Source organism: Aspergillus puulaauensis, chromosome 3 (genome assembly GCF_016861865.1).
Source record: "Aspergillus puulaauensis MK2 DNA, chromosome 3, nearly complete sequence".
NCBI lineage: Eukaryota > Fungi > Ascomycota > Eurotiomycetes > Eurotiales > Aspergillaceae > Aspergillus > Aspergillus puulaauensis.
Window position 1 is genome coordinate 3,663,498 of NC_054859.1, and position 16,664 is coordinate 3,680,161.

Here is a 16,664-nt window from a genome sequence, read left to right on the forward strand (position 1 = left end):
AAGGCTAAAGATGTACGATACCAAAATATTTGCAAATGATACAAATATACTATACATTCATGACATTATCTAGTTTATCTAGTCGCGCAGCGAAACCTTCAACGAGAAATCCACGATCCCAACACCCTGGTGGATCGAACTCGTGGAGAGGATATCCACATCTTTACATACATACTGCACCGCGTTTCCCTCATTCAGTCCACCACTGACCTCGATCAAAAACGACCCTCTCGGCTTTCCCTTCCCAGCCCACTCCTCCTTTAGCCTCCTCGCGGCCTCACGCACCCCATCCGACGTAAAATTATCCAACATAACGACATCAGCCCCAGCTTCAATAGCCGTGTTCGCCTCCTCAATACTCCGCACCTCAACCTCAACCTTCGTTGAAAACCCCCCAACAGCCTTCGCAGCCTGCACGGCTTTTGGAATCGCCGCGGCTATATCTTCCTCCCCACTCACACCAGGTGTCTCGGTATTAGACGCCGCATTATTCGCGCAGGCCCAAACATGGTTATCCTTCAACATAGTCATACTGCTCAGATCATGCCTATGCGGATCCGCACCGCCGACGAGAATCCCGTACTTCTCAACAACCCGGAACCCCGGCGTGGTCTTGCGCGTCCCTGCTAGTGTCCCCTGCCATCCGTGCGAGTGTAGTGTATTCACGAGCGAGGACGTCTTGGTTGCGATTCCGGAACACCGAGCGAGGATGTTTAGGGCGACGCGCTCGCCGAGCAAGATCTTGCGGATGGGGCCGCGGACGGTTGCGACGTGGGTTTTTGTTTGCGCTGGGAGGGCTTCGCCTTCATGGTGGTGCCATTCGACTCTTTAATTGCGTTATTTATTAGCATTGGGTTGGATGGGAGGGGTCAAGAGTATTTGGTCTGTGTGACGTACGAGCATCCAAGCTGGGAAAAGACCTCGTTGAAGAATGGCACACCGGCGATTATACCCTGGTCACTTCAATTAGATACTACTTTCGTTTCTGTATACAAAAAAAGAAAGGCAGAGGTACCTCACTCTTCCCGAGTAACTTGGCCTCACCCTCCGACTCCCCAACGACGAACCCGCCGTAGTCGAAGCTCGGGCAGTCCTCCTCCAGCCATTCGGAAATAAGCCGTTTGTATGAAGCCGGGAGGAGATGGCAGAGATCACCATGTGATGATGCCATTGTGCAGTATCGCTTTCTTTTTATATGTCTGGAGTATAAAGAACGGAAGACGCAGGCTGAAGATGATCATCATGGAGGGGAATTTGTGACTCCCCGCTTCAGCGCGGGGAGGGCTCGGGTAGTTCCGGGGGTGAGGGCTTGATATCACGTGGCTAGCATCTCCATCGAAGAGCAAAGTAAAAGAGTGGTATGTTTTAGGTATTTGCAAAGAGAATTACAGCTCGAGAAAGAGTATATTACATACGATAACTCTCAATGGAAGCGCCTCGCAATATCATCAAGGATCTCGAGCAGAGTTAGTCTGAACATAACGTCACAGTTGCTGCTCGTTTGGACTACAAAGCGAATACGAAACCAAGCGAGGATTCTATGGGGAAAGTCCTACGAGCCAAGCATCGCTACGAGCGCGATTCGAGAAAGGATTGACTAATGCGGATCTGAGGTCAGGGATGGGCCGAGCTGCCAAAGAGACCGGTTTTCTCGGCGCTCCCTCCAAGAGTCTTGTCTGCGTGGTCGCGCCGTAAGTCGTACTTCGTATAGGCAGGAGGTAATAAAGAGCACTGCCCTCTAGTTGGAACTGAAACGAGTTCAGTTCGCTTGGATAAGGAGATGGTTATGGGGCGCGAACACTGCCCCGTTGGTGAGGGTGTTTTGTGTAGGCAGCATCATTCTGGGATGGGGTCAGCCAAGGCTTGGGTTCTGATGGCCCGAGTATACAGTGTACCTTTGGATACTCGGGATTCCGAATACGATGACACGATAAAGTGCATGTTACTGCGGCGGAACATATTCCTTCTTTCTTTATGCTGTCGGATCAAAATAAGCCAGAATACCGTAATAAAGACATCCATTAACGGCGACAGTACAGAGTACATGTGCACCGTATACTAAAACAAACCAACTCGCGAAACCTTCCCTGACTTCTTTATCAAACAAGTAAGGACTCCTGTGCGGGGTAAACAAGTGACGGCCACCATAATAGCTCGAACCTGGCGCGAATACAAAGCCCAAGACGGCAGCATGCATTATTTGGTCGCGTGGGATTGATCTTGTGATGATTGCAGGGTTTGGTTTGCTGTCAATGGTCATTGGTTTCTTTCCCTTTTGCTGATGTCGGTCAACAATGAACCCTCGCCCGCATACCGGCATCAGCAAAGTCCGTTATGCGACGACGCGACTATGCGCGTGGGGTAAGTACAAAAAGCAACATTTCCTGGCGGTCGAAGGACTTAAGCCGGATATACGCCTGCATCCGTTCATTGACCATGCCATGCCTTTTGTGCGACTGGAGGGGAGGACGAATTTCGTATATTTCTTTGCTGTCTAGAATGAACATCAAGGATGACGAGAGTGCGGATACTCTACCTCGCATAGTCCACACTCCGTCGTCGTATAGTACTCATTGCCAAGGGGCTCATCAAAAGTCAGGACTCTGGACAAATCTAATGCCCGAACGCCCGAGGAGGTAGTTCATCCGATGGAGCACACAAATCAGCCTGGATCCTGATTCCTCTCGCGCTCCCTTCGCCATTAGGTGCTGTTCTCGCGCACGCATCTTACCTAATTCAAGCAGTTCTCCGTACGATGGATGACTTACAACACCCCATTAATAGTAACTAATGGTTACACCAACTTCTCCCAAGACGAGAGCTGCGGCAGCGACTCCAAGAACCCTGGTGCCGCACCCCCTCGTCAATTACCTATCTGGGTATTAGTTGATCAGCTCTCAGCCGTTACTGAGGAGACTAAACTTTGAGGCAGCCCGTGAGTCGGACCCTGGAATGCACAACTCTCCGTTCCGAGCTTGCAACTCCGACAGATCGCCGTAATCAATACAATACCGTACGCGGGATGGGACAAGGCCGCCCCAGACCCGGGCTTGTATTTTGCGCTAGCGACGGGAAATGTGTTTTTTTGAAGGCATCACCCTCAGAGCTGGAGCGCTAGAACAAGCGCCGACTTCGAGAATCCTTGGCGCTCAGGAACATGAGCCACATACGATGATAGGGATGGAGATTGCAAACTAGCTCACACTTTACGTCGGATTGGACTGTATAACCACCATTTCGCGGATTTAACGTTTAAGCGTGAGGGATGCCGGGAAAGTGGACCTGCTCGCTTGCTATCGCAGTGTTGCACTGGGATCCAAAGTGATTATTATTCATTATGGTTTGAGTGCGGCCTTTACAGAATTTTCGTGGTGGAGTTGACATTAGCCCACTTGGATTGGATGACATTGACGGCAAGTCTCGAAGACCATGAAACGGATATGGGGATGGATCGGTACAGTCGGCACCGTTTCCACCACTCCGAGATCAACTACGGAACTGAACTTCCAGACTTCCAATATACATTTGTAACAGAACCAAGCAACTGGTACAGTGTCCAAAGTAAGTAATGAACATCGAATCGTTTACAACTCAACCCCTCCACGCCTTATACACAATCTTGCTTCCATACTTCTCCCCCTTCTTCAAAACAACAGTGTGGCGCCACTCAGGCTCGTTAACGGCATTGACGTACCGGCTGGGTTCAATACAGAACCCCGCCCAAGCACCCCGCGCAGGGTTATCCCCGTCAGCTTGAGGCACGTCGATACCGGCGCCTGAATAGAACTGGAAGGCTGGGTCCGTGCTATGCACCTGCAGGTTCATGCGGGTGTCTGGGTGTCGGAACTCGGCGAGGAGCTTCAACGGCCGGCTGCGCGTGTCAATCTGCACAGCGCTTAGGTCGCGGTCCACGACGAAGCAGTCGTCGAAGGCGGCCTTGTTGGGACCGAACTCGAAGGGCAGCGTCGTGTCAACTGAGTGCTGCTCGACTGGGCCGAGCGGGATACCGGTCTCTAGTGGGAGATAGTCTCTTGTAGCAAGTTTAGCGGTGGTTCCTTCTGCGGCGCTGGGGCCGCCGCTGAGATTGAAGTAGCTTTGCTCGTAGTCAGTACCTGGTTTATTTGCCAACGAGTGGACAATCATGAAAAAAGATGAGTACCTACCTGTGGTTGGTAATGTTGACGACAGTCTCTTCGACCTCATCTCCAACCAACTCAGCCTCGTACTCGATGTTGAGAATTGATCGTGGAATCCCGTCTTCGACCTCCTCGCTGACGACGTAGTAGACCCTCAGCTCCAAGGTGCCGGGATACCCTTGGTCACCATCAGGACTCAGATAAGTATAAAGCAGAGAATCCTTGCCGTCGCGCTTGGTAATCGTCGGCCCCTCGAATTCCAGCCGTCCGAATCCACGACTACCCCCATGCAGAGCGTTGGGCGCATTGTTCGTCTCGAGCTTGTACTCGCGGTCATTAAGGTCGCCAATGATGCCGTTCTTGATGCGGTTAGCAACGCGGCCTATAGTCGCGCCGAACCAGGGGGCGTTGTATTTCTCATAGTATTCCTTCTTTGTGAAGCCCTGCACGATGTTTTGGCCGTCCACGTTAAACTCTTGGATGATGGCGGCGAGGTTGGAGAATTTGACGCTGGTGTGGTCGCCCATTGTGCTTTTCTGTTTCTTTGTCTAGTACTGGGTTTGTCTTTGCGCGTGTAGTACTCGTAGTTGACGACGTTCGTGGTCGAATTGGTGCCCGGGCGGAACTTGATGGTGCTATGGAGGGGTTTTCTACCCCGCAATACTACTGCTAGAATACCCGCGTCAAGGCCACCATAGCTGCATTTATCCACGATAGGTGGCCTTTTTTGTTTACTTGCGGTTAAATTGTAAAGCACCTCAATATCTTCATTTTTCACCCTATTAGGCTAAAATCGGGATCGGGTAATGTCCCGCCGGAGGAAAATGATCTGAGGCTCGAATGCGATACCAGAATGGGTGCTTCAGCCACGCGGAGCTCAGATCAGCTTTGGTGTCTAAACGGTTGGGATTATTGTTTGCGGTTCATCGAGGAAGATCACTTCTCAGCCCAGGCCTGCAGCGATTTGTCTGAATTATGCGACATCTCGTGGAGAAATCGGAAAATAATGCACTCTGCTTGGTAAACACCCATGAAGGGATCACTTGATGGGAACTGTCTCACTCCAGTCTTTCAGAGCATTTCAAATTGAGATGGAACTGCAGGCTGATGAGGGATACTTCGAGCCGCAGTATACTTTCTAAAATTCTATCTATGAATCATCCTAGCCCGAGTTGTCATTGTATGCTCCAGCCCACGACCTCATAGCCCAGCTGCCCCTCATTCTTACCCATTTTCACTCATCTCCTTGTAGTAACTACCGCCTTAAGCAGAAGCAGTGGAAAAAGACAGGATGATGGCTCTCCCACGATCTTCGTAACATGACGGATCCATTCCCGGGCCGCTTTCAAGTCTTTGATCATCCTCGCATAAGATCGTATTTTCAAAACATAACCTTAACAGCAAACAGCAATGTGTCAGTGTTGCCAATCCCCAGCCCCAACTAACAGGGTCAATTAATTCGGTCGGCGTCCGCGGATCGCCCGTGTTCCGAAATCCCTGTGCCGATGCATCAGTCCAGGTCCCGCTGACAAAGCGGGTGCAGTGCTTGGCCACTGGCCATTGACCAGGTCATCTTTGTTTGGGCAGCAAGTTGACTTATTTTCATCTACTCTGTATGAATAATGCCGCCTGTCCCGTCTCGGATATACACACTTGAGGCGGGCACTTTTCTCACGTGGCAATGGCCGCGCGGGTGAGTTCCAAGCCTCCAAGGGCTGGGCCTTGGACCTTGACGCAGAGCGGGCTGGTATGACGGAGAATTACCTACCATATTCGGCAATACGGCGCGGGCGAGAACTAGCTTGTTGCCGAATAGCATTAAAAGATTTTGACGGTTCGACAAAAGGCATGGCGGCCTCGGGCGCGTTGAGTCATACCCATGTTCATGTGCAGAGAAATCTCGTATGTGATTCTGGAATCTGAGATGGACGGCGTCTATAGTGGTCCAGCCCTATGCCGGCCGCCCCAAAGGTTGTATCCGATGGCATTAGAAATCATCATGGGTGTCATTACCAAGCAATTTGGGTGCATGACAAACCCTCAACCACGAGAAAACTCTTCGGTTGCCCTGTGGCGCCTTGGTGCATGGTACGGAGAAGTCTCGTTGTTGTATTAATCAGAGCGCGCGGACTATCCCTATCTTGTGGTGGTGGCAACTCAGGCCGAGGTACCAAGTTCGACAGTCTCGGGCTTTTGAGATGGATGACGGCAGACTTACCACATCATGATGCTGACCCTTCGGGACCCACACCACATTCCACATCCCTAAACCATAACCGCAAATCTGGGAGAGAGCTGGCCTCGACCGATCTATGCTACTGCTAGTCAAGGACGAGAGTTGTCCTTGTAGCAAGAGCAGCACGATGGACCAATCGAACAGGGACACGAAAAAGTCACATCCAACTCCAAGTCCAGTTCCAAGCTCCCGTCGTCGTTCTGACTACCAAAACAGGTACTAGTACTTAGTCCGACCTTGCTTTTTTATACAGTCGAGGAACCACTCAAGTCAAGATATCGCCGGTTTTCGCCAATTCGCAAAAAACCCTGGCTCCGCTCAGATGGAGACTTGGATGTCCAATCCCGCCGCTAGCAGGACTAGTCTTGACTACTAGTTGCTGCTAGATGTCAGGACCGACCAGCAAACGAACGATTCGAACGGTCATCAGGTCCTGATCCCCAACTCCTCAGGGAAATTGCCAAGCTGCTAGACCCGAATGCGATCGGACTCGGATTTTCGGATTTTCGGACATTTCTTTACGTGAATCGCTCGGCTGTTCTTGTTCCCTGTCAGGAATTTGAGCGTTGTCTCCCGTTTTGCCCTGAGAAGGATGGGATTCCAAGGAAAAGGAACCGTAATAGGGCTCAGGTCAGCCGGCCGACCGTTGTAACCTAGCTGATGTTGCTCAGTGCTCACTGTATGTAAGCTGTGGCTGTGGAACTAGGCGAATTTGCTTTGGCTTTTTCTGTTTCTGTTTATTTTTTTATTTTTTTATTTTTTTTCTCCATTAATCGCAACTTTAAAACGCCGTCTCGACTCGGTCGGTTTGTGCTCCGGGGCGGGTTTTGCTGACGGAGACGGAGATAAAAGTCGTCGACAGTCAGTCAAGTCAGCGTGACTCGTGACGTGCTCCAGCCTCCGATTATCCAGGCGTTTTCGACGTCACGGACTCACAGCCATGTATGGTGTACGGAATACGTAACTTTTTCTCCTACGGAATATTATTATGGAGAAAATCTAACAGGGATGCCCGTGTTAGTTTCCAAGGACCTTAATAGTCGAGTGCCAAGATCAGGAACCTGAGGTGGTAAGGTCAAAAATTAATATAGGTGTTCATTTCGCTGTTAAATTGTTCGTCGTCTATGGTGTAAGTAGTTGGAATGAAAGAATGAGTAGAGATAATAATAGAAAGAGATATTGTTAAAGAATGCGTTGTTGCCGAAGTCCCAGAGATATTGCCCTCGAACTCCGTATATTTTAGCCAACTCCAAAATACTACAATAAAACGATCTCCGTCCGAACCCAAGCCGTGATTCTGAAAACAATGACCCAAAATCCAAAATAATGCGAGATAATCATACAGCGTATTTGTAGCCAAATGGTCGGCCTCATGACGTGATCTCCAATTGCGTATTCAGGAATTGGTTAATATCTTCAAAGTCATTTTTATTGTCCATATATGAACCTGGGATCAGGCCCATTGGCATCTGGCGGTTGAGCATTGGCGACGTGATGGAATCATCGTACGGTAGACCGCTATACTGCGCGGGCATGATATCAATGTCGTCAAAGTTTCCGAAGCCAGGGCTAGGCCATTGGGTGTTCTGTAGCTGGACGCTTTGCAGGTCTGACGGGTCCACCACACGCGGCATGGACATGGTTTGCATCGGCGTAACATACGCAGGGTTGTTTGGCGTCATATGCGGTTCACTCTTAATCGTGGACTGGGGGACGTCTATTCGTAATGTCGTTGGCGTTTGTGGGAGAGTCCGCGCAGCGAATGGATCTGAGAACTGAGGCGGCACGACGGGTGAGTGTGCGCTTTCGGAGCTGGTATCTGAAGAATCCTGGCGCTGCATGTGTCCGGCGTTATTCTTCCATAATTCATGCTGCATGGAGTCGGTGCTTTCTTCGAATCGCTCATGTTTGCTCTGGTCTAGAGCGCCTAGCTGGGTGAGTAGGTCGTGTGTTAATGGCTGCCCGTTGGGTTCACATTTCAGTGGCTCGCCCCGCCATCCATCACCTTCGAGGAGGCGTCGATATAATTCTTGGAGACCATTGACTAGCCATGTTTGTTGTTGCTCCAGCATCTCAACGTAACTATGCAGAGGAGCAGTTAGCATTTGTCACGTTCGCAAAAATCAAGTCAAGCCAGGTGCATGCTCACCCCTTGGGGTACACTTTGTCATGGGCCTTCTTTCTCTCGCCGAAAACACAGAGCATGTTGTCTGCTCGACAGCGACCGCACGGTTTGGCACCGTCACACTACACCAGGTCAGCGCATCAGTGTGTGCTGATACTGGGCCAAAGCCTGTTTGCTTACCTTGGACTTTTTAAGTCTACAGCGATCACAAGCTTTGCATACTCGCTTGCGAACGCCGCTATCTGAGTGGGAGTGCTCAGACGCTGGTGTTGATTGGCGCGCCGTCATTGCGTAGTAGGTATGTAGGAAAGTATGTGAACAATATGTGTATAGTTGAAGTCGGAACCAAATGTGTAGAAAGGAAACGATGGGAGATAAAAAAGAGCCAGTGTCCAAATTTGAGTTTCACACGACTTGCTCTAAGGTTTTTTTTTCCAGCTGCAGATTTATTTTGCGACTGTTTCCCCAGAAGCTGTCGCTGGTGCAATAGTTTGGTAATGATGGGATCGACAATCAATACGTCAAGTGCGGGAAGTCGATGATACAAAGAGCGCAAAGAAGGTTCAAGCGCTGAGGACCAATGTTATGCGTGAGCGCAGCCCAGACCCAAAAGTGGGATGGCTATATGGCCGGATTGGGAGAGAGGTTGCACCTGATGGCGAGCGACTTGTATGTCGTAGTAGGTTGTGTAGTCGTGCGTAGTTGGTTGGCTACCCAAAAGTCAAAGTCTGGTTCTGAAGCCAGAAAATCTTCGAAGCTTGCCAGGAGGAGGGCTGGTTCTTTTATTATATCAATCCAGGTAGCTAATTATTAGCTGACCTTCCAAGTACGGAGTACGTCGTTGAAAAGGCCCAGGTCATCATTACGGAGATTGTTTGTTACCCGTTCTCCGTCAGGATTAAGTTTCCCGTAATTTTTGGTAACTTATAATTTGCAGAGCGGAGAACACTTAATTTTGCAGTAGGTCCTCTTGCCGTCATTGGCCTGTCCGCTTATATTTTCCCATGGCTTGTCTGAGCAGTGAGCACATGTTTAGATAGGCTATCAGGGTCGATTCCTCGTATTGTACCCTTGCGGTCGTGGCTCTTCAACGGCCTGACACAGAATTAGAGAATCAACTCGAAGCAAGGCAAATTAACAGCTGCTCGTTAAGAAATTGTAATACCAGAGGCCGGATCGCGGAAACATCTGTCAAACGAACCCATGCTGGCCTCGGCCTAGTCTCGGAGCTCGGAGACATTTGCATTTCCAGATGGAGCAACTTGGTCGCTTGGTTGTTAATAATGTTCGGGCACGATTATCTGTCATCCGTTCTTTGCTTTTCGATCTTCCATGGGGCACATCCGCGGGCTCCAAAAGTCGCTCAAAACCAGCCGTATTTCCGATCGACCTGGGGGCTGGGAATCGGATGTTTACTTCGATGCTGGACCGTTGGCAGTTGGCACTGGGCAGGCGGCCGGTGGGATATACAGCTACCGCCACAGTCTTCCTGCTCGACCGGGCCAAGCAAAAGATAGCCAAGGCCGACTCGGCGATCACTATGCATTCATAAAAACCACTTCGCCGAATAATGCTGGACAAGTATTCCGTATGACTCTCTCCCAGATTACTGCATCTGGCAACTTGCTCGTATGCCTGTCCGCCAATGCATAAGCGGATTCACGGCACAACGATCGGGTTCTCATCGGCACGTCGGTGCCGGGCACTACGCTGTTTGTAAATTCCTCTATCCACTTTATCCATCCATCGGCATACTGATCCAGTCTAAGCATTCTGCAAGGCTGGCCCCATGGGCACACACACCGCACGGCATAACAGCAAGGGGAGGTTTTCTCGATACGTAGTCGATACGGGTGATCCAACAGGCGGAGCAAACCCGTGTGTAGCGGGTTTACTATGACAATCCTGGATAAGTCGGATGATTCTCCTGAAAGCTTGACCCTGTCAACTTCCGCACTCGGTTATTGGGCCTGGCGGCGGATTGCTCGCATGGACAAGGGTCAATCATGGCGTCCGCCGCCTGAGGAGTTAAACTACTCAGCGCACTGTTAACTGACGATTGTAGACCTAGAAGCTGGATCTCGTCGTTATGGCTCATGGCGTGCGCCTATCTACGATTGGAAAGCAACTGAATCACTGAAGTCTGTGATAGCGGCGAGGCCTGATCGACTTTGACTTCATATTTGCGCCACTCGGTCATCGACCAGTTATCCCCGATAGGACTCATCAGTAACATGGCAAACTTAGTTCCTGTCTATGTAAAGTCAAACCACCGGCGGCCCTCTTGTAAGGTTATTACGGCTGATATTTAATGGGTTATTCATTATTATACTCCGCATGGCTCTACAAACTAGAGTTCATTTAGTTGAAAAGTTCTTTTCCTCTTGATCACTACATAGGTAAGATACACGTTTTTTGCGGGAGTGTGTCGTGACTCGTGACTCCATCTGATCCACTCCCCGACTCTGGATGCCAACCACGTCATAACGATGCGGACTGAAATTCCAATAGCGAATAAATTTTCGCCGGAGTTTACTTCAACGTGCTGCTTTCTAGCGTTACCTCAAGGTAATTCGATGGCGGCTAAGATATCGGCATGCAAAAGCCTTCGCAACATAGGCTTAGCTTAGGTATCAATGACTTCATGGTTTACTCAATCCACCTCAAAAGGCTATTCAGGCTCGAATTTTGAACATCTGAAAACTATTATACAGAAGTAGTAAGACAGCCTTGCGCAAGATCGGTAATATAATGCATACATGTCCACCAAGCGGGTAAATAAATACAAATGGGTATAGGGAGATCGTTGAAATCTCCAAATGATATGGTAAAGACGATGTTCAACAGGAACACATACGCTTCCATCGGCTAGGGGTTTCGCCATCTGACGACAACTCCTCTGATGTGTTTTCCGGATTCTTTTCAGCTTTCTCCTGACCATTATTTGTGCGCCGGCTCCCCTTTAGCAGGCCGTGGAATATGCCTTGGCGTTTACTTTCGCGATTGGAAAGGTTTGCCTCCGAATCCTTCTTCGATAATGCGCCAGTAGGGGGCTTCTTCAAAGAAAATCCCACATGACGAGTTGGCTTTGTTAGCTCCTGGTTATATTGATGGTGCTCCCGACGGGCTTCCACGACACGACGAACCAAAACTAGAGCATGTCAGAATGCGCAATGTACGGAGACATGGGTTCCATACGAGCAAATGTTTCTTCAATATTCACCATTTCCCGTGCACTTGTCTCCATGAATCCGCTGTTATGTTTTCGAGCATACTCTAGACCATCCTTGGCGCTGATGACCCGGTTGTCCTTGAGATCACATTTGTTACCCGCGACAAGCCTGACTGGTGCAGCCATCCCGACTTCCAAACCCCGAGCACTATTTCCAAGTTCATTTAATAATCGCAGATTATCCTCCGCTCGTTGATCGGTCTCCATCTCTATCATGTCCATGAAATAATCTAACGCGCTCAAACTGGACTCGCTGGTGATGTCGTAAACGAGGAGGAACGCATCGGACTTTAGATTGGATGCCGCCCATAAACCTCGATACTCTTCCTGACCCGCAGTATCAGTGATAGACAAGAAATATTGTTCGCCATCAATGGTGCGCGTGACCGAATACGAGTCCTCTAGCGGAGCGCGATGTGTATGAGAATCTGGTATCGAATATTTTGGGTGGATGAGTGTTTATTACCTATGGTAGGATCGTATCTAAATATGAATCGAGTTCGTTAGAATTGATTAACCATATGGAATTGAATCGGCTTACTCGTGGACCCATTCACTGCGGACCAGTCGCAGGGTGATAGAGGATTTTCCTATCGTCGGTTAATGACATGCACTGCTGACCGCTGTCATTGAGGAAGTGCATTTCCCAAAAAGGCCACGCAGACCGGATTGGGGATGTAAGATATAAGAATGTGGTACAACATACCGCATCCACCATCCCCGCAAATGGTGATCGAGATTTTGTTTGGGGCGTCTCCCATAATGTTTGTATGGGTCGACCGATATACAGCGGATTATTTTGTCTCGTCGAAATTGGGCTGATTACAAATGAAATATTAGAGCAACAGAACAATGGTGGGGTTACGATGTAGCTGCCACAAGTTCGTTGGAAGAAATCGCAGGACGATGGAATGATGGAGTTCGGGGAATGTTTTGGGTGCCTGGCTTGAAGAAAAGAACCAAACAGGGCGCGTGCTAAAAGGAGGAAGATAGCTCGACCAGCCGATATATTATCAACCCTGACAGCAAGGAGCGTAGCTGGAGGAAGATAACATCATGAATAACGAAAGGGGAAGAGGAGGCTGAGGGGAGGTTGTGGAACAAAGAAAGCTGTGCCCCCTTGGCTGTTTTGCAGCGATTATCGGGAAATTTGTGGTGGTGATAACGGCTGAGGATCGTCACCCTTCATAAATTGGGAAGATTGCAATCAGCATCGTTGCACACCTCGACGTAGAACATACAGAAAGAGGAGCTAATTTCGCAGGCAAATCGCCGGCTTATGCTATCCAAAAAGATCCTTGAGGCAAAATGAAGCTGCGCCCCATGCTACTTTGCGAGTTTGCGTGGACCATCCCTGGTCTGCGGCGCGAGGGATTCGGCTGCAGCTCAAGGCTCCAAGGCACCAACTTCAATGCGAGGTATTCGACATTTGGCCAATAACCCCGGTTCCTGGTTGAGAAGCTCGATCCAGATCTTCCTGGAGTCTGGACTCTGCTGGATTCCACGCCGATTTAAATTCAAAAAAACCTGGGGATTTGGACTCAGCCACGTGATTCCCCAGGAATGGAGCGTTGACTTTCTGCGGCCATCTTCGTCCTCGCATCTCCGGCCAATCCTTTGCCTTTCCCTTCCTTCATCGAACATTCGATCCTGGATTGATCACAATTGCTCTGTTCGCCGCTTGACACATCGCCCGCCTCTTCTCGCTCTCATTGGCAGAACCCAATCGTCCCACCCGCCATGGAGGCGGTGCTGATCGCTACTTGCTCCGTCATTGAACGACAAAACATGGACAACTTGAACTTCCTGTCTCCAGCTCGCGGTTAAAGCTCCCACGTTGATCGTGGACGGATTGAGCTAGTCCTTGACAGGTTTACTTGAATGCATGACTACCCTGCTCGCCTATTTCTGCGTATTTGACCCTTGAATTTGTCGGAATTTAGTGTGGGATACGCCCTCTTAATCTTCCCCGGGTGCGATTCTTTCTATGTTGGCAATTGCAAACCTTCATGCCACTGCTTTCCATCATCTTTGGTGAACCTGGGGCAGCTTCGTCGTGCCAAACTCTGGTCATTTTGCCTTCTGCGCTCGTCCATTGGTCCAGACAACTGGATCCGATCGATCGATCGATCGGATTCCTACCATGGCCAATCGAGGTATCGTTAACTTTGATGATATCTACTATGACGGACAGTACTCTGCACCCCAGCCAGAAGATCATGAAGTAAACAATAACGAGGCTCTGCATGCAAAAATGGCGCCCTTTGCTTCCTCAATTCCGGTAGAAAATTATGTTTATCCACCCCACAATCCCATGCTTGAGTATGACCCTGCAACAAATACCTCGATGCCAATGGGTTTAGGCCCGGGCGACGGGTTCCCTTACGATATCTCTACGCATCCGTCGTCTACTTTACCTTTGGGTCACAGACTAGATAACATTGCTTCCTTACAACCACGAGCTTCCAGACCGGAGAATATCTCCGCACATTCCACCACGCAATCTCGAGAATACACCACGAGCATGAGCTGGAACCAGCCTCATATTCCTAGTGGTATTACATCTTCAACTCAAAGTGCGCTTTCTCAGCCATGGGCAGCCACTCGCAACGTTGAGCCTTCAACGGACCAAGCTTCCCAAGCTCGGCAGCACCAAAATGTCCAGCGTCTTCCCCAGGCCTCGGTATCGGGGCCACCCCACCGGTTCATTCAACCAAAAACATTGTCAGGAAAGAGTAAGTAGTTATTCGGTACAAAAGGCCCTTCATTGGCTAATGGTGGGCTACTCAAAAGGCTATACTTTAGCTATCCCGAAATCAGAAACTACCCGAAAAAACACGCCATATCCTAATATCCATTCACGAAGTGGATTTGATATAATGGGTATTTTGGTAAGCCACTGTCCTTCCATGCCTGCTTCACCCATCACAGGATCTTGCCGGATCCTTCTCTGAAAGTGTTCGCCTGACTTATTTTCTAGGCCCGAGTGGTATCACGACACGACCCTAAAATCGACCTAGGTCCTGTCGATCTCTCATGCGCCTTTGTACTTTGTGACCTTACTTTAGAAGACCACCCGATTGTCTATGTTTCGAACGCGTTTGAACAGCTAACAGGATATACCGAAAGGGAGATTGTCGGGAAAAATTGTCGTTTTCTACAAAGTCCAAATGCTCAGGTTGAAAGGGGCGAGCCTCGAAAGTTTGTCGACTCATATACGGCTTTACGTTTACGCTACGCAATCGAGAAACTGTCGGAACTTCAAGTAAGCATCATCAATTACAGGAAAGGAGGACAGCCATTCATGAACCTGGTGACGATGATTCCAGTGCACTGGGATTCCAAGGACTACTTTGTGGGGTTTCAAGTCGATTTGGTCGAGCGGCCGGATGCTGTCACTAAGAGGAATCCCGGTTTGTTTGACCTTCATTTTAAGCCTTGAGCTAAACTAACCGGACTAGATGGTACTTACATGATCGATTATCACCGGAGCCAACTACCGAATTATGCTGTACCCTCGCCAGATATGTATCAGGATTACCGTGATCCAGCCACTCAGATTAGCCCAAGTCAAGTGTCTGCTATACTAGACAGCGTTGTTACTGGCCAACCGGTAGCCAGGGGTCATCTGCATCATATGCTAGTAGAGAACACTGGCGACGTCATCTTTGTTCTATCCTACGAAGGGGAATTCCTCTATCTGTCCCCCTCTTGCCGAACAATGCTAGAGTACAAATCAAGCGACCTCCTCGGCAAAACGCTATCCACAATCTGCCACCCGAGCGATATTGGGCCTGTCACTCGGGACTTGCGAGCCTGCACCTCTGATGACCCTATTAGCGTAATATATCGTATCCGGAGAAAGTATAGCGGATTCACCTGGTTTGAAAACCATGGAAAATGGCATATCACCGGAAAAGGCCGACAATTTATGGTCCTAGTCGGCAGAATCATCTCCGTATACTCGTCGATCCAACTCGCTGATCTTGAGCACGGCAGCCTAATGGAGAATGATCTCTGGGCCAAACTATCCTTGTCAGGGATCATCCTGTTCATGTCCTCAAAATCCCGCGCAGTCCTTGGCCGTTCACCCGACGATCTCATGGGCAAATGCATACAAGACATCCTCGTAAACGACAACTTACAGTCAGAACCTGGAATCCAGCAAGCGCTAGAATCTTCCCGTAACTACCAACAAACTACCATCACGCATCAAATCCGCCACCGAAAGGGCCATGCCTTGGCCACCCAGATAACTCTATACCCAGGAGACATGCCAGAAGATGACTCAAAACCCAACTTCCTCATCGCTCACCTTCGCTTCCCAAAATTCGTCCAACCACAACAAGAACCATCATTAAGTACAACGGACGACCGGATACGGAGCCAAAACAGAAGCCAAAACTCAGGTGATGCTAGGTCTGGAGATACACGCCAGCTGCAATCGGCCGAATCAACACTTCACCTGAGACCTCACCCCAACTTTCCGCACCCATTCACCACGTCCTTTGCAACACTAGCCGTGCCATCATCTCTTGTCAGTGAAACCAGCTCCGGCTCGACCTCTGCCGCTGCCGCCCATCTCTTCGAAGAATTAAATCCTACTAGAGGCTCAAGCTGGTATTTTGAGCTGCGCGAGTTGGAAAAGCAGAATCGTGGGTTAGTAGAGGAAGCCCAGCGCCTCCTTTCTAGGAGAAAGAAACGGAAGAGAAAACAGAGCTCTGCTGTCATCGAGAAAAGTTGTGTTATGTGTCAGACTAAGACGACGCCGGAGTGGCGACGGGGACCGAGTGGAAATAGGGATTTATGTAATAGTTGTGGATTGAGGTGGGCGAAGCAGATGAGAAATGCGGCGCAGCTGGAGAAACCAGTTGCCGTGGCATAGTTGATATTAAAGATGCAAGAATCCTTGGTGGGTGGTGTATACTACAACTT

General features: G+C 49.5%; 5 protein-coding genes across 5 annotated transcripts; 1 reads left to right on the forward strand and 4 right to left on the reverse strand.

The window, feature by feature from the left end:
- Positions 1-78: 78 nt before the first annotated feature.
- On the reverse strand, positions 79-1,171 carry APUU_31470A (nicotinate-nucleotide diphosphorylase (carboxylating); the record flags this gene model as incomplete). The annotated part of the gene is made up of 3 exons (XM_041702678.1): positions 79-826; positions 898-953; positions 1,016-1,171. The coding sequence occupies 3 exons, from the start codon at positions 1,169-1,171 to the stop codon at positions 79-81; spliced, it is 960 nt and encodes a 319-aa protein (XP_041555439.1).
- A 2,420-nt stretch (positions 1,172-3,591) lies between these two features.
- Positions 3,592-4,663, reverse strand: APUU_31471A (aldose epimerase family protein; the record flags this gene model as incomplete). The annotated part of the gene is made up of 2 exons (XM_041702679.1): positions 3,592-4,093; positions 4,164-4,663. 2 exons carry the CDS (start codon positions 4,661-4,663, stop codon positions 3,592-3,594), a joined length of 1,002 nt encoding a protein of 333 aa, XP_041555440.1.
- Positions 4,664-7,742: 3,079 nt separating this feature from the next.
- APUU_31472A (Zn(II)2Cys6 transcription factor domain-containing protein) lies at positions 7,743-8,785 on the reverse strand (the record flags this gene model as incomplete). The annotated part of the gene is made up of 3 exons (XM_041702680.1): positions 7,743-8,454; positions 8,522-8,619; positions 8,678-8,785. The coding sequence occupies 3 exons, from the start codon at positions 8,783-8,785 to the stop codon at positions 7,743-7,745; spliced, it is 918 nt and encodes a 305-aa protein (XP_041555441.1).
- A 2,552-nt stretch (positions 8,786-11,337) lies between these two features.
- On the reverse strand, positions 11,338-12,490 carry APUU_31473A (putative RAS small monomeric GTPase; the record flags this gene model as incomplete). The annotated part of the gene is made up of 5 exons (XM_041702681.1): positions 11,338-11,648; positions 11,696-12,130; positions 12,196-12,212; positions 12,271-12,319; positions 12,436-12,490. 5 exons carry the CDS (start codon positions 12,488-12,490, stop codon positions 11,338-11,340), a joined length of 867 nt encoding a protein of 288 aa, XP_041555442.1.
- Positions 12,491-13,872: 1,382 nt separating this feature from the next.
- lreA (GATA transcription factor LreA) lies at positions 13,873-16,614 on the forward strand (the record flags this gene model as incomplete). The annotated part of the gene is made up of 4 exons (XM_041702682.1): positions 13,873-14,464; positions 14,523-14,620; positions 14,710-15,142; positions 15,191-16,614. The coding sequence occupies 4 exons, from the start codon at positions 13,873-13,875 to the stop codon at positions 16,612-16,614; spliced, it is 2,547 nt and encodes an 848-aa protein (XP_041555443.1).
- Between the last annotated feature and the right edge of the window lie 50 nt (positions 16,615-16,664).